General features: G+C 60.2%; 1 protein-coding gene across 5 annotated transcripts; it reads right to left on the bottom strand.

The window, feature by feature from the left end:
• Window positions 1-1,462: 1,462 nt before the first annotated feature.
• Window positions 1,463-14,988, bottom strand: CELF3 (CUGBP Elav-like family member 3). 5 transcript variants are annotated; one of them, XM_045295615.1, is made up of 14 exons: window positions 14,955-14,988; window positions 14,064-14,169; window positions 12,911-12,993; window positions 8,236-8,284; window positions 7,777-7,905; window positions 7,583-7,662; window positions 6,344-6,487; window positions 6,074-6,215; window positions 5,719-5,868; window positions 5,276-5,341; window positions 4,848-4,979; window positions 4,449-4,592; window positions 3,678-3,815; window positions 1,463-2,167 (listed from the first exon to the last, which is right to left on the bottom strand). In XM_045295615.1, exons 4-13 carry the CDS (start codon window positions 8,282-8,284, stop codon window positions 3,688-3,690), a joined length of 1,164 nt encoding a protein of 387 aa, XP_045151550.1. In that variant the 5' UTR covers window positions 12,911-12,993; window positions 14,064-14,169; window positions 14,955-14,988; the 3' UTR covers window positions 1,463-2,167; window positions 3,678-3,687. The 5 variants fall into 5 exon arrangements, 4 of the variants coding, with proteins under 4 accessions (XP_045151550.1, XP_004716688.1, XP_012863754.1 ...); XR_006680591.1 differs by lacking the exon at window positions 14,955-14,988 and having other exon boundaries at window positions 2,814-3,815; window positions 14,064-14,836; XM_004716631.4 differs by lacking the exon at window positions 14,955-14,988 and having other exon boundaries at window positions 14,064-14,836.
• Between the last annotated feature and the right edge of the window lie 1,542 nt (window positions 14,989-16,530).

Below are 16,530 nucleotides of genomic sequence, written 5' to 3'. Positions count from 1 at the left end.
GGGGGTGAGCAGCAGTGACTAAAAGTCATTCGTGTAAGGGAGTGCTAGGCCTTTCCTCCACTCCACGGAAGATGCCAGGAAAAGGCGGACTTCCTCCCTCGCGGCCCCTCAGCCTCCAGGAGAGATCCAACCGCCTTCCATCTTCTGTCTGCACCCTGAGCTGCTCCCAAGCCACAGTGGGGCAGGCAGCTCCATCTCCAGCTCAGCCTGGCCCGTGCGAGGGAGTGGGTGGCAGTGAGTTGGTTTATTGTCCGCCGCCCCCCACAGCTACGCGAACCCCTTTAACAGAGTTCCGTTGTGTACCTGGCTAATCATCCTGATGGGTTGGGGGGGTCTGCGGGCCACCTCCTCAGTGCCTCCCACCCTGATCTCAACCGTCCAAGGCCCTCGGGTTTATCCCCACCCAAAACAGTGCCCACAGGTAGGTCTCCACCTGGACTTCACAGGTTCTCTCTCTAGCTGTGAACAGCGCAAGCTGGCTGGTTGAAGAGCGAGCTGCTAAGCAGTGGGGCAGGTGAGATTCGCGCTTCGCAGGTGGGATTTCCCAGCCGGGAGTCTCCCCAGGAGGCGGTGGGGAGGAAGCTGGTGGCCCTTGCACTAGGGGGTCAAGGACTAGGGCCCCCTGCTGTGGGGTCCTCCTGAACGGAATCGGGTTTGGAAAGGGGTCTTAGTGGGGCTTACTGTTCCACCCTCCACCCGACGGGGCCACTGCTACAGTCTGCGTGATGCGTCTGGGCTCATTGCCTCAGGTCAAACAACAGGTGGCTGAACCTGGGAGAAATACGGGGCCGTGGGCTGTGGGCTAAGCTCCCGCCGCCGGCTCACCACGTTGGTTGCCCTGCCCGACCTTTGAGTGTCCCACGAGTCCCTGCTGGCGGCTGGTCGGTCAGATGGGAAAGGCGCACGCAGGACCTGGCTGCGCATGCGCAAGGGCGGGATCCGCACGCTCTCTGGGCTCTGGGCTCCAGACGGACTCGGCTGCTGACTGCCCAGAGGCCTGCCTTGGACCCAAGCCTGCAGAGCCTTCCAGAATGAAGAGCCCCACTCCCCAAGAAGCGCAGAGGAGTTATGATCATTGTGACGCCCTGCGTGCGCCGGCAGCAAGGCCTGAACACTGGAACCGGGAGGAGTCCGGCCTCCCTCCCAGGGTCACTCCCAGCTCGCAGCCGGCCCTCCCCCACCCCAGATGTGCACCCTACCCCCTCCCGCAGCCGTCCCACTCTCACGGGATGCTTTTAAACGTTTCTTTATTTAGACAGAAAGACCAACTCTTTAAAAGTAAAATGCAATAAATAAATAAGTTAAGCATAGAGAACTGTCTGAAACTGACTCCCCAGTCACCCCACCCCACCCCATCCCGTTTTCTTTCCCCTAAAACCTCTTCCTAAAGAAAATGATCAGGTAATAAACCCCTTCCGCCCGCCCCTCAGCCCTCCTCCCAAATACTCAGTTACCCCCCCCCCCAAATCAAAGGGCGAACTCAAGAGAGAAAAATCCCAAGGGAAACATTGTCTAAACTCCCTGAAGGAGAGCTGGCAGCGTCCGCAGGCAGCGGGAATAGGTAACGCACGGGCGGTGGTGGTATTTACAGGGAGGGACCAGCAGAGACTGTAAACATTTTTAGGGGGGCTAGGGGAGGGTTTTCCTCATGAAAGGAGGCGGGTCTCTGGCTGACAGGAGAGGCAACCCTCAGGGGCCCCCCACACCCTCCTCAGAGGGGCCTTTTGGGGGAGGCAGTGAGTTTTAGGGCTGGGAGCTCAGGTCTTGGGATACCCCCCCCACCCCTAGCTGGGGAGGGTAAGACCAGATTCTGAGAAACCCCTGGTGGGAGGGGCTGGGGCACCATCTGGTGGGGAGTGTGTGGGAGGCCCCAGCTGTGCCCCCAGGCAGAACAGAACAGGGGGGGTAGGCGGGCACAGGACCCCCAACAGAAGGCAGGTACCCCCCAACCCCTCCGAGCTTGCCTGCCTGCTCCTTGCTCCCTGACAGGCCAAAAGGGCACCTGGGAGGAAAGGGCCCTGGCCCTTCGTGAGAGGCAGGGTGGTAGGAGTGGACGGTGGCCTGTGCCCATAGAGCCTACTCAAGGCCCAGGGCAGATGTGCAGAAGGGCCTCCGGGGCCAGCTGAGGGAAGAGGGGTGACGTGCCCCTTCCTCTTTATCTCCAGACCTGTGAAGGAAGGAAACCGGGTGAAACCGTGGGGCCCGCGGTGTGGGCGCAGGTGCCGGTCAGAGGAAGAGGTGGCCGGCCAGGGCAGGTGCTGGGGTTGCTCATTAGAAAGGCCTCCGTCCACCCTGCGCCCCAGCCCCCTCAGCCAGTAGCAAGGGCCAGAGATTGGCAGGGGGCAGGGGTGGGGAGTGCAAAAGAGACAAGAAACCAGACGCTATTAGGAAGGAAATAAACAGCCCATGGGCAAATAAATACAGACTGTGGGGATCAAGATGGGCCTAGAGGGGAGAGAAGCAAAGACACAAGACAAGGACCGGGCAGGCAGAGGGCACTAGGAAGGAGAGGAGGGTGGTGTGAGGTGGACGGACACCTGGACAGGAGAAAGGGGTGGGGGCCGGCTCAGGCTCAGCCCCAGCCCCGGGCCCAGTTGCTTTCCATGTTTTCGGAAAGGAACGGAGAAAGCAGGAGAGAAATGCACGGAACACAGACCACAATTACCAACCACTGTTGACCAAGCACGTCCCGCCAGCTCGCCCCCCCCTCGGCCCTGAACTTGGGCTTGGGGGGGGCGCATCCCCCCTCGGCCCCCTCCCCAAGTAACAAACAATCGGCTCCAAAGACAACACGCTCGTTCCATGCAACTTACAGGGGCCCGGAGCAGGGGTCCGGGGATGGGGGCTTCGGCCGACAATGGACACGGGCCCTGGGCTGGGGGGGGCCCCCAGGGTGGCGGGGAGTTAAGCAGCCAGGATTGGAGGGAGAGGGGGAGAAACAGAAAATGTGGGTATTGTTCTTGGGTTGTGTTTCTCTGGGGGGGCTGGTATCCAAAGGCAACTCAACAGTACGAAAACAAGCAGGGCTCATTTCCATGAGCCCCGTGCGGGTGGGGTGGGAGGAGACCTGACAAGTGAGGTTCTGGGCATCTAACATCACAGCCTCCACCATGAAACCAGAGCCACTCCCAGGAGGCGTGGCCTTGGAACCCCCTTGGCTGCTCTGTGCACGCCCTGCCGTCCCACAAGTCCACCTCTATGTGAGGACAGTCAACCAAAGTCCAGAGCAAAGAGGCCACATCCAGGAGCCAGTGATTCTAAGGTCCCTGCAGTCCCCTGAGCCTCTCTCCTCCCCACTCAGTCCCCAGATCCTCCTCCTCTAACTTCACTCCAACCCAAAACAAAACCAGAGAGAGACACACACAGACACCGGGACACTGACCAGACACAAGATCAGATACTGAGGGTGACTGGGGAGCAGACATTGATATGTATAGATTTGGCTTCTTCTGGGGCTAGAGTGGGTGGGTGGATGAGAGGGAGAGAGAAACACTGATTGAAAGCCAGCAGAGGGAGCGACCCCAGGCCCTGGCCTCAGGTGCCAGAGTCGGGTGGGGTTGGATGTCCCTGAGCATGGTGAGTCTGGCATGGGGACAGTCCAAGCAAGGGCCCTGGCTGTGAGGTGGGGGGGGGGGGAGGTAGTTCTGGAGCGGGCACAGGGCGAGAGCAGGACCCACCTGGAGGCCCTCAGTAGGGCCGGTTAGCATCCTTGGGCCGCTTAAGTTGGACTTTGAGGCGTTTCATGCCGATCTGGAAGCCGTTCATGGCCTGGATGGCGGCCTGGGCACTGGCTGGATTGTCGAAACTCACAAAGCCTGAGGGGAGAGAGGCATAAGGCCCAGGACTGGAGCCCACTCTTCAGCTCCTCTGCACCGCCCCCAAAAGTGCCTTTCAAAGACGTGAAGGCAAGTACCCTGCCCTCCACCTGCCTCTTTAAAGTCAAGACCCTGAGCTTGTCTCCGGACCTCATGGCTGATGTGGGCCATCTCAATTTGACCAGGCCTTGGGGAGAAAAGGTGGCACTGTGGTTTCTGAAGAGGGGAGACAGGCTGGGGCAGCAACAGATGGGGAGCTACTGAGTGTGTCCAGTGGTTCTTCCCCATTCCTGGAAATCTGGGGTTCAACGACTGGGCTCATGGCAACCATAAAGTGTCTTCAGATCTGTCAGTTGTCGTCAGGGGCCACTAGGTCGGTTCCAATCCATTGCAGTGACCGGGTGCCCAACAAGACAAAGTACTGCCTGGTCCTGCGCCGTCCCTACACAACTGCTCTTAGACTGCTGCAGCCACTGTGCCAATGCATCTCGTTCAGGGCCTTCCTCTTTTGTGTTGCCTCTCTACTGCACCAAGCACGATGTCCTTCTCCCAGCTATATCAGAGCCCATGTGAATTCAGAGTTTGGCAATTAAAAAAAAGCCCATAGTTTGTCTTTTGGATCATCATTCTTACCAAAACACTTGCTCTGATTGGTGGCCCGGTCCACAAAGACTTTGGCTGAGATGACGTGGCCAAAGGGGACAAACATCTGGAGGATCTCAGAGTCAGTGAACTCCTGGGGCAGGTGGTAGATAAAGATGTTGCAGCCATCAGGGCCTGGGTGGGGGGCAGTGGAGATGGGGGAAGTGGTCATGGGGAGAAACAAGCTCAGAGAACCAGAGTCCCAGGAGATGCAGCTCTCTGGCCCAGGCCCCACCCCCACCCCACCCCCCAATGTGGACCAGGGCTCCAGCCACCTCATCACAAACGTGTGGCAAGTGTTGGCTTGGAGCAGGGTGGTAGGGAGCCCCCAGGAAGGGCACTCCTACAGTGAAGGGCTCCCAGCTGTGAGACCACGGTCCCAGGCGGCACCTTCTCTCTGCTGCTGCTGCTGTTGCTGCTGCTGCTGTTGCTGCTGCGGGGGCGGCGGGGGCTGCTGGGCGACCAGGGTGGGAGGCTGCGGGAACGCAGGCGCAACCAGGCTGTAGGCTGCAGGGTAGGCTGCTGGGAGGGGCAGGGGGTGGTGGAGAACAGGGAGAGCCGATGGGGCTTCTGGATTCCCCCGGCTCCATGGGCCCCTAGCACACCAGGCCCCCTTCCTGTAGCCTGGGCCAGTGAGGTCACAGGGCCAAGGCTGACATCGGTGGTCCATCCTCCCCAGTGCAGCCATAAGTCATGCCTGACGGTGATGGGTGGGATGAGACCAAGAAGGCCAGTGTGTTTCTGGCCTCTCCTCCTCCCGACATCCCTCTCGGCCCACCACTTCATCTATGGGGTGGGGGTGGGGGGGTGGGCCTCACCTGTATAGTGCTGCATCCCGGCATAGGCCTGCTGCAGGGGGTCCACGGGGGCCGCGGGGCTCTGGGCTAGGGGCATGGGGAGAGTTAAGATATAGACGGTGAGGCAGGGCCAGAAGGTAGCTAGCTAGGTGGAGAGGAGAGCCATCGAGTGGCTTCCGACTTATAGTGACCCTGTAGAGTGTGTGATGCACGGGAAAATACGTGGGGTGGGAGGAGCCCCACTTTTGGAGAGAGTCCCAGTTTTACTTCGGACTGGCAAGTCACTTCACTCCCTAAGCCTCGGTTTTCCTGGCTGAACGCAGGCAGGAGCACCCTGCCCACAACAGGAGGCAGAGAAAGCGCTTTATAAGCCTAGAACCCTGGAGCAGCAAGTGGCCAGGCAGTGGGAATGGTGGCCCCGGTGGTGGCTGGGGGCAGGGGGTGGGGGCCGCAGAGAACCCCACCTGGATAAGGGTGCACCCCGTTGGGGTACAGAGCATCAGGGGCAGGCTGCCCAGTGGCCTGGGTGGGCACCGGGCTGTAGCCGTTGACACCCAGAGCAGCAGGGATGGCAGAGACGGGTGTGGCAGCGATGGCAGGAGGGGTGCTGGTTCCTGGGGAGGAGAGAGCGACAGAGAGCAAAGAAGCACACGCATGCACGCACACGTGTACACGCGTGCACACGCACACGAGAGGCGGAGAGAATGCTCGGCAAGGCTGAAGGCAGAGGGGAAGAAACGGGCATTTTGACCCCAGGTCCTGCTGCCTGTACCTCACAGCTCCCCAAGCCCTAGCTCTGTTGCCCCTCACAGGCCTCACCTGAGGACGGGGTGATGGGGGTGGCGATGAGGCCGTTGGCATTGATGGCGGCCATGTGCTGCATCTGCACGGCAGCCATGGTGGCCATGGGGCTGAGGTAGGCACTGTGAGCCGCTACCAGGGCCGCCTGCTGCTGCATCAACTGGGGAGGGCAGCGGGGAGAGAGAAGGATGGGCCCGGGTCCCCTGGTTCTCAGCCTGGCCCCCTCCCATCCCTGAGCCCAGGGCAGCCCAGCACCAGGGGGGTGGGGGGTGTGTGTGCAGTGCTCACGGCCTGGGTGTAGGCGCTGTAGGCTCCAAACTGGAGGGCAATGGGGCTGAACATCCCCAGCTGGGTGGCCACCTGCTGCATTCGGCGGAGACCTCGCTCCTTTTCCGTGTCAGCAAACTTCACCACCAGGCTGGACGAGGCACCCTGGGCACAGACACACACACGGCAGAGGGACAGAGTCACCCAGTGGTCTCCGTGCCCCCACCCTTGGAGTCAGATGAGAGGTTTCACCATCTCCTTGTGAGCCAGGATGAGGAAGAGGCTGGAGAAGTTAGGGAATGTAAAGTAAAAGAAACTAAAAAACCCAAAAGGGTTGCCTTCGAGTGGGCTACAACTCGAGGCGAGCCTGTGTGTCAGAGTAGAACTGGAATCCTCCAGGCTTCTAAAGACTGATTTTAACCAATGTCGATCCACCAGGCCTTTCTTCCGAGGCACCCCGTGTGGACTTGAAACCCCAACCGTTTGTAAGCATACGGCCCACACCACCTAGCGGCCCCCTGAAAAATGTGAGGCCCGCGGGACTGAAGGGGCCTCAGGGGGCATCCTACACAGAGTTGGAGACCACCCTAGAGTGAACCGGCAAACTCACCTCCTGCCTGCTGCTGGCCTGTGTCCTGCCCCATGTGTTCCCACACCCAGCCCCTGTTGTTAGGTGCTCTGAGAAACCCAGCTCGCTTAAATCCTAGCCAGCACCAAATAAAAGCCCACACGGAACATTTGCAAGGATTATCCAGAAGGGCCCTAAGGCCGGCTAATAGAGGCTTTGACTGAAGCTGACTTCTGCTGGGGGCTGGCCCAGCCCCTGCTGGAGAACCCAGCGCGCTCGGCCAAGTTAGGGAACTTTTGCTAGAGGGTGTGAGCCTCTAGGCAAGAGTCTGAAAATCAGGTCGCCCCAATCATGGCAGGTGAGGCCTGGGAGAGGAAATTCAGACCTGAGATGAGAATGGGGGTATGTGGGACGATGGGAAGCAAGGAGGTGGTGTTTCATCTATGAGGAGGCCCCTGTTTGATTTTTCATTCAGGAAATTCCTTTGAAATAAATTCCAGGAGGCTCTAGCTAAGAAACCCTGGCGGCACTGTGGTTCAGCAGTTGAACTGCTAACCACAAGGTCAGCGAAGAGGCTGTCTGCTCCTGCAAAGCCTTACAGTTTTGGAAACCCTAGATGGGATTTTTTAAAATTCTGAGTGGAATGCTCCCTCTGCTGGGCGGGGCCGGAGCGGCCGGGGGCGGGGCCTCACCGGCAGGGTCCGGCTACTGTGCAGGGTGTTGATGGCCGCCTGGGCCTCAGCATGGGTCTGGAACTTCACGAAGGCGCAGCCTAGAGAGGTCAGGGTGAAAGGGGGTGTGAGTATCCCACCTCCCAGAGAGCCGATTGCCCCGGAAGCAGGAAGGCCGAAAGGCCTGTGGGGGAGAAGTGGGACTAGCATCGTACCTTTGCTGGTGCCATCTGGGCCCCGGAGCACAGTGCACTCGTCTATGGTCCCGAAAGGCTCAAACATCTTCCGCACGTCCTCATCTGTCTGCTGCTTCCCTAGCATCCCCACAAAGAGCTTCCGGTCTTCTGGGGGGTTGGGGCACAGGCGAAGAGGCCTGATTAGGGCCTCCTGGACAGACCTGAACTGGGGTTCCTCCCTTTCAGTTCTCCCCTGGACTCTCAGACGCTCTCTCATCCTGGGGACTCTGGGTGAGCAAAAGGGGAGTGCTCATGCCAGCGCAGGCAGCCTTGCCTTGGCCCTGGGTCTCAGTTTTGCCATCTCAACAGTGGGCGAGCTCACACCTCTGGCCCTGCCCAGTTCTATCCCCAACCTTCAGAAGACTCGGGCAGTGTGTCTGGAGACAGCCTCGGAGGGCTCAGGAGAGGAACAGCGTCCCTCAGAGGTATGGAGCCTACCTCCTCGGCTCTCGCTGTCGGCTGGCTTGACCTGGATGGGTCTGTTCATCTACAGAAAAGAGAAGAAGGCCGTATTTGGGGACTGCCCAGGCCAGGACAAACCCCGGGCCCAAGTGGTCCCCCAGCTCTCTGCCTCTGGGAAGGAGGGAAAGGAGAGGAAGCCCGGAGGGACGCTCACTCACGGGCACAGCCCCAGGCCCAGGCTGGGCCCCAGGTGACCTGGCAAGAGAGGGAGAGGGACAGCCCTCTGCTCTCCTGACTTACGGGACAATGGGAGGGACCATGAGACCTGGGTTCCGAGGCAGAACCCAACCAATGACTGCTCAACAAGGACTGCCTCAAAGTCAGAGTCAGGAAACAGAGGCTACCCCCATGAAGGTGTCCCCGGCACCCTGGATGCCCTGGCTCCCTCCTGAGCCCTAAAGGTATGTCTGCCTCCCTTTCTACCCCCCAACACCCCTTGACCCCAGGGGGAAGGCATTCGGGCAGCACAAAGGGAGCAGATGCCCAGTCTCCGTGGCAACGGGAGAATGCGCGCCATGGCAACCGCCCACTCAGCCTGATTTATCCGTCCCCGTCGTCCTGGCGACCGTGGTGACGTCATCACTTCTGCCTTTCCACACGCAGGGTAGGAGTGCGGGGCGGGGTGGGAACAGGGTATGCTGATAGAGGCCTTGGTGGAGGCTGGGAGGTGGGGGAGGGGCCCGGAAAAGCTTCCTGATCCTGGAGGGAGGCCTGCAGGGGCCATGTGTCCTTCCCTGGGTACTTCTCTGGGGCAGAGGAGCTCTGGAGGAGAAGCTGTCCTGTGCCCCTTAGCGATTCTCCCGGTTCCTGCGAGGGGCCCCCAGAGCACTAACCTGCCCCCCCTCCCCCGCATCTCACAGTGTCTCCCTTTGTTTCCAGAAATTCTCAGCCCCACCCAACGCAATCTCCTTCAGGGAGAGGACTTGAAATTACTCCTGACAGTTGATTTCCTTAATCAGGGCGCGGAGCAGCTCAGGAACAGGGGGTGGGGGTGGGGGGGACCTGGCCTTCTGCTGCTTGAAAAGATCTTGTTATTGAGAACGCTGACCGCTAGGGCCACACCTGGCCAACCCACTCATCTGATGTAGGGGGAGGCAGGTACCCCTATTTCTAGCAGTCTAAAATAACCCCCTCATCTCCCCTCTGAGGGTGGGGCCCAAGAAGCTCTGGAAAGGCAGTGCTTTGGGAGTCTGGGAGCTGAGGTTAAGGGCAGCCCTGCCACTCGCTAGCTGGGCGACCTCCGGGAAGTCACTTCCCTCTGGCCACAGTGCTGAGTCTGTCAAACAAGGGGTGGGAGAGGTGGCTTCTCTGCAGCTCCCCTTGGCATCTCCTGGGTCACCATTACTTACCAGGGAGAAGTGCCCGGTGCCTGTCGCCCCTGCCCCACCCCACACTGGCCCCTTCCCTGTGACTCAGCTCCTAAGACTATCGCTGTGGTTCTCAACCTTCCTAATGCGGAGACCCTTTCATACAGTTCATGGGGTGGTGACCCCAACCATAACATTATTTTCGTTGCTACTTCATCACTGTTAAGTTTGCTACTTTGTGAATTGGGCAACCCCTAAGAAAGGGTTGTTCGACCCCCAAAGGGGTGGAGACCCACAGGTTGAGAACCACTGCTGCACTATCAGCTCACCCCCTCACAGCCCGACCTCTGCTGACCCTCCTGCCTGGGACCCAGCCCCTAAGTCTCTAGATTTGAGAGCAGCTGGTGGGGGGTGGAGGAGCAGTCCCCCAGCCAGTCTGCTCCCAGCTTTATCTTCCACCAATCTGGGATGATCCCATCTCAGGCTCAATGTCTGTAGGTGCTCGGCCAGTCTGGGTGCTCCCACTGCACGGAGTGAGGGGTCCAGAGCAAGGCAAGGGTGGGGTCAGATGGTCAGGGGCTCCAGCTCCAGCGCATTCCCTTCTCCCATGTCCTAGCCAGAGCTGCCAGGAGATTCCCACGGAGGTGGGATCAGAACCAGGTGGTGTGTGTGTGTCGGGGGTGGGGGTGGTCCTGGGAGGTGGTTCTTCAGCTTGGCACTAAGCCCTGTGGATTACTGATCTAGTTGGCGATGGGAAGCCTGGGGCCCAGGGAGCTAGGACACCAGCCTCTCCCTGCACAGGCGTCCGGATACAAAACAATGTATCAATAAAAGCCCCTGGCTGCTATGAATTCGAACATGTGCTCAGCGTGCAGGCCCCCCTCCCCCCACCACAGACAGCCTGTCTCCGTCTCGGTGCTCCCTGCTCCCCTTCCCAGCCTCCCTCCTCTCAGCTGGCTGGTACTTCCTGTGGGAAACTCAGTCTCTATTAGCTCAGCTTGGGCACACCTGCCCCATCCCCTGAGGCCAGCTGTGCCCTGTTTACCTGGCAACCCAGCTCTGCGTGCCTCTCTTCCCTAGCTACCACCCACCGGGTGATAAGCTCTCCCTAGGGCCTCCCAAAGAAGAAGGGGCTATTTATACCCCAAGCAAGCATCACTGAGATTCCCCCCACCTGCACTGACTCGTCCCTGTCACCAACGGCAAAGACCCCACTTCCAAGAACTCATCAGTCCCACAAAATCGACCTCTCCCGAGGGTCTGGCAACCTGCCCTTCTAGCTCCAGGCCTATGCCTAGTGCCCTGGGCCAAGATGTGCCCTTTCCATGGGGTAAAAACCTACCTGCCCACAGCTAAATGTCATGTCCCCAGAGTGGAGGGGTAATGCTGGCCAGGTAGAGGGGCTCCCTCATTGCTGTGGCCTCCAGGAGGCCACACCTGTTTGCAGGAGGAGCCCAGGGGCCAGTGGGAGAGTCCCCCACCCTGAAACTCTTGGGGGAGAGAAAGGAACTGGAGCTTAGCAGCCACAGGCCCAGCCCCCACCTCCCCATTCTTTCTTCCTGCAATGCACAGCGCCACCCCTCACGGTGGCACCTTCTGGATGCTGGGGTGACAAATGGGGAGGAAGAAAAGAGGGCTAAAGGCCAATGCCCTCATTAATAAATGACTCGCAGTAAGAGGGCATGGAGATTAGACAGTAGGAAGAACTTCCTAACACACTTGTACGTGAGCCAGCGTGCTGTGAATGCATGCGCGCGCACACAGACTGAGGGCAAACAATACTGCCAGGAAGGAAGGAAGGTGACCACAGAAAAGACTTGGGAATGCAAAGGGCCCGTGGGGCTCAGCCACCAACATCTGTTCCCTTAGACCGCCCAGCTCTGCTCCCCCAGCATGGGGGGCTTCTCTCCTTGGAAGATGGGACCCTTCACTTCCTCCTGGAAGTCCTTTCAGTTCCCTCTGGACTGTGTTCCCACGGGTCACCTGCGAGCAATAGGATAGGGCTAGACAATCATTAAACTGGCCCCCTTTTCCCTCAGCCCACCCTCCTCACACCTCCTCACCTACCACAGCACCCTGCCTGAGCGGAGTCTGACAGCTGGAGGGAGAGGACAGGCCCAGGGGAGGGCTCGGGTGCTCCCTCTTTCACACCTATTCCCCCTTTCCCCTCTAGGCCTTCCCTGCCAAGGGGGGCAGAAAAGGGGAACATGATGATGCTCACACTGGACATACCCATACATGTACACACATACGCACACAGGCCCTTCACTCTGTAGGGCAATGGCAACTCTGGTAGTCTGGCCAGGGCCCGGGGAAAGCCAGCAAGGGGGTACCAGGGGCTAGCATTGGGTCTGTTCTCCTAGCAGTTGGGGTGGTTGAAGGGGTTCTCATTTTCTAGGCCTTCCCTATGCTCCCTCCCCGTGTGTTCTGTCTGTTCCCCTCCAAGGGTCGCCCCCCATCCCTCCCACACAGGCCCTAGGCTGTGACAGCCGTGTCCCCAGCACCGAGGACAGCACTCTGGGCAAATGTTGACTGAAGGGGTGGAAGCAGTTAGGCCCAGGAGGCATTCCCTGGGCCCTGGCCTGGCCTCAGAGGCTAGAGAAGCAGAGCAGGGGAGAGCAGGCGTCCTTCTCTCCCGTCTGGCCAGCAGCAATCCTGCCCGGGTGCCAGCCCGGGCCGGGGCAGTCTGCAAAGTGGGCTGAGGAGGAGCTGTGGCCTTGCAGGAGGGGAGCTGCCCTGGGAGGCTGCCCCTGCCTCACCGGCGGTGGGACAGGGCTGGTCTCCACCATCACCTCTGCCCTGTCTTTGCCAGCTTCACCCAGAGGCCCTGTGGCTCTGCTCCCTCTGCTCCTCCTGGGAGCCAAGGGGTGAGCCTGTTTGAACTCAAAATCCAGCACAGAGATGCCAACCCACAGACACCAGCTGCTTATTCTCAGGATGACAGGCTCCCCTCCCCCCAGCTCACAGCCCACTTCCTCGCCAGAGCCACATTGGGGGAGTGGGGGGCTCCGCTTGCCCAGGTTTGCTCTCCAGGGCCAAGTCTCCTCTCCATGCCTCCCAGGCCCTCAAAGGGTTCCCTTTAAGTGCTGCCCCACCCGATGGGCATGCTGGGAAGTGGGGAGGGGCCCCCTCTGCTTCTTGCAAAGGTCATGGCTTCCTGGGGCTAACAGAGGTTTGCCTGCTCTCCAGGAGGGAAGAAATGCCTGAGTCTACAAGAGGGACAGAAGCTAGGAGGAGGGAGGGACTTCCTGTGAGAAGAGGTGGCCAGCCCTCTGATCCCTCAGGCCCTGAGCACACACCCCCACTCCCACCGTGAGCCCCTGGCCTGCAAAGGTGGCACTCACCCCTGGCAGCGTCTTCTGTTCGTGCAGGGCGCTCTGGGCCTTCAGGGCTGAATCGCGGGCACAATAGGTCAGGAAGGCACATCCTGAGCAGGGGCAGGGCAGAGAGACAGGGTGGGGGGTGACTCGCTGACCTCCCCACTCCTGAAAGTCTCCCCAGACGAGGAGGTGGGGGACTGGGAAGCTTTTCTCTCAGGTCACTTCATGTCTACTGGGGTGGGGAGCTGGGGGAGAGGAGGAGGCATCACACCCCAGGGAGTCTTGGGTGGGTGGGCAGGGCCCGGATGATGAGGGAGGAGAGAGCAGGGGAGCTGGGCTCCGTGTGGGGGAGGAGACAGGCATGTGATCACCAGGCAAGTGTGGGACTCCCTTTTCTCTCTCTCCCTTACACGGAGGTGGGGCTCCTCTCCCCTCTGCTTCCCTCCATTTTGGTCACTAGCTCCCTCCTCCCATTTTCCCTTCTTCCTCATCTCCCCTCAACTGGGCAGGAGGAAGGTGGAAGGTGGAGAATACAGGAGCCATTAGCCGGAAGTACCTTCTCCCTGGACCCCTTGGAACTGGAATGGGAAGGTAGACTGGAACTTCATCCCCAGTGCTGGACCAGCCCGGGGTGGGGGATTGGCTGCTAAGCCCACCTTGCTCTTGGCTGGGCCTGGGAAGCATTCTTCCTTTGCCCCAGACCACTCAGCTGCCGGTCTTCCACAGTCTGCAGCTTTGCCCTTACACTGTGTCCTGCACCTCAGGGCCCTCTCCTCAGCCTGGAGCAGCCCTGCCCCGGTCATCTCCATTCTCTGTCTCTGGAAGGAGCGCCTGGCCTGGCTTGACACCCCACCCTCCCACCCCCATCCTGAGACTGCCTGAAGCTACAGCCACTGAGATGTTCAATCTGGCTCAACAGGGGCACACTGTCCCTTCTGTCCTGAGTCCACCCCACGACCATCTCTGGGAGTGGAACCCACACCTCTACAGCTTTCTTGACAACTCTTGACCCCCAAGAGGCCCTCGTTAGTGCTCCAGCCAGGAGCCTGGCTGGTCACCCCAGCTCCTCCGCCCATACTCCCTGGCGGCCCCGAACTCTTCCTTCTTCTGGGTCATCAGTCCTTGGCAGGTCAGCTCTTCCTCCCCTTGCCTCCCTGCCCATCCCCTGAAGCCTCACCCTTGTGCAGCCCGGTGTACTTGTCCTTGATGACAGTCAGCTCGAAGATCCGGCCAAACTGTTCGAAGATGGGCTTCAGATCCTTTTCCTCCAGATGCCTCGGGATCTGCCCCACAAATAGCTTGATGGCATCCGGCTCCTTCATTGGCGCGGCCCAGGAGGAGGGGCCAAGGGGAGCAGGGAGAAGCCCCGAGGCCAAGGGGGGGTGGGCTGCCCAGCAAGGAGGCAAGTGGTGGGAGCTCCGGAGAGGGGCACAACCGGGGCTGGCGTTTCCGTTGGCCCCCCACCACACCGTTGAGTAGAGAGGTGGCTCTTCACACAAAGGAGGCAAGGGGTTTGAGGGCTAGGGGTCAGGGGGCTAGGCAGACCCTGTCATGCCACCAGGGGGCATAGCCCAAACAAGCGGCCTTCCTCCCAGGGATCTGGCCAGTATCCCAGGCTGGGAGTCAGTGGGGGCCAAGGCCTGGAGGGTCAGGTTGGGAGCGAGGGTTGGGGGTCAGGGGGAGGGGGTGGAGGACTGGGATGAGAGCTGGAGGTGAGGCGGGGAGGGCCAGAGGAGGCGAGGGGGATGGAGGCAGAGGGGCTAGGGGCCTGGTGGAGTTGCCAGCAGCGTCATGAGGGGCCCACTCCTGAGGTGGGGCAGGTGGAGTTCGCGTTGGCTTCCCCGGGAGGACACCTCCCCCGTGGACGATCCTTCTGCTGGGTCCGAAGATCCCTGATGCCAGATGCTGAATCTCTGATGGCGGCAGGGTTCCGGGGTCCCTTCTGCCCTGTCGCCCCCAACCCCCACCCCCTTCAGGTCCTTCCCTTAACCCCCCTCCCACCCCCACCCCAGGGCCTGGGCTGGTGCTGGCCGCTCCCGCCGCTGGGGCTGCCTGCTTTCCCGGTCACCTGGGTCCCGGAGCTCTGCTCTCTGGCCGCGCTCTCCTCAACAAAAACCTCCCCCCTCCACACCCCTCTCCCCACTCCCACCTCCTTTCCCCTGACAGCGGTGATGTCAGTCTCAGGGGTGGCGTACAAATTCTCGGCCCTGGCGAGGGACGCACAATCCAGGCGAGAGCCACGCCCTCTTCCGATCGCTTCCCTCCCGGGCTCTCTCCCGCCCCCAGAAGAGCAGCTGGTCCCGGGAACGACGGCCCTCCCGCGCCTCGCTCCCCCAGGCAGGAGCTGGGCAAGGCGCGGAGACGGAGACTTTAGAGAGGAGCCCTAAGGTGGGGTCCATTGTTCCGGGGGGCTGGAGCTGTCCCCGGTGCTGGAGGAGAAGACCGGAGGAGAAAAAGAGGGGGTGGGCAGAGGAGAGGGGAGCCCAGCATCTGGGGAGCTGGGGAGTGGGGGGGCCAAGGAAAGGAACTAGGGGAGAGTGTGGAGTGCGAGCAGATGGGCAAGTTGAGAGGTCTTAGTACCGGAGGGGAGAGGGCAGAGGGACCTGGGGGAGAAACGGGGAGGGAGCGGGCGCGGAGGCGGGGGAGGGAAAGGGAGGCGCGTGCCAAGAGGAGCTGTGTCTTTTCCAGAAAAGGGACAACAACAATAAAAAAACCCGAACGCTTTCTGGGATGTTCGGACTCCCCACTCTCTCCTGTGTGTGTACAAGTGCGTGGGCAAGCGCGGGCACGAGGCTCTCGCTTGCAAGCTCCGTGAAGACGCGGACACCGGTGACTTCAGCGCAGCTTCGCGCGGTGTCTAGCACCAAGTCCTGCTCATTCGTGGGAGATGCTAACGAGTATTTCTGACATCCACAGTTCGCGTAAAGCACCTCCCTCGGACCGGAGTAGATTCCTGACTGCTTCCTTGGGAGTAACCACAGCTGTGGAGCTCCCCTTTAGGGCAAAGGAAACCCAATTACTCTCTCTTCCGCTGCTTCCTTTGAGTGGGGCTTGTTAACTGAGTCCTATAGAAAAGGGGTGGGGTGGGGGAAAGTCTATTTGGAAGACACCCCCCCTCCCCGCCCACCTCCGGTTCCCTAAACCTGTGGGTCGCGACCCCTTTGGGGGTCAAACGGCCCTTTCACAGGGGTCGTCCGATTCATAACAGTAGAAATATTACATGAAGTAGCAACGAAAATAATTTTATGACTGGGGGGGTCCCCACAACATGATGAACTAACTGTATGAAAGGGTCAAGGCATGAGGAAGGTTGAGAACCACAGCAGGATATGTTGGGTGGTCGTGGTCGTCCATTCCCTGCCCTGAGGGAACTTGATCCCTAGAAGTGGCTGGCCTTGTTGGCCTCACTTTAAGGCCACCAAATGATCTCAGCGGATCTGCAACTGTGTCTTCTCTAATGCTCAAAGAGGGGTTCCCTGTCATTCCCTCCTGCACCCTAGAAGGGGGCTGACATCTCCACGTGGTGCTGGTTTCTCTGAAATGTGGCCCAACTGGCCATGCCCCAGCTGCCTTGACTGGCAGCTTCCACTTCTGGAAGAGAAGTCAGTCTCAGCCAGCACTCCTCTGGTACTTACCTTGTCCTA

Source organism: Echinops telfairi, unplaced genomic scaffold, assembly GCF_000313985.2.
Source record: "Echinops telfairi isolate 266 unplaced genomic scaffold, ASM31398v2 ScPeMD7_5805;HRSCAF=6673, whole genome shotgun sequence".
Lineage (NCBI taxonomy): Eukaryota > Metazoa > Chordata > Mammalia > Afrosoricida > Tenrecidae > Echinops > Echinops telfairi.
This window is presented reverse-complemented; position numbering and strand designations above follow the sequence as displayed.

What these genes read in the sequence shown, in the direction of transcription:
- CELF3 (XM_004716631.4), bottom strand. Translation starts at nt 14,208, where the DNA reads ATGAAGGAGCCGGATGCCATCAAGCTATTTGTGGGGCAGATCCCGAGG. An exon ending in AACAGAAGACGCTGCCAGGG is followed by an intron (nt 8,285 to 12,910) that starts GTGAGTGCCACC and finishes TCTTTTCTGTAG; the next exon opens with ATGAACAGACCCATCCAGGT. An exon ending in ACAGCGCCTACACCCAGGCC is followed by an intron (nt 6,216 to 6,343) that starts GTGAGCACTGCA and finishes TGCCCTCCCCAG; the next exon opens with TTGATGCAGCAGCAGGCGGC.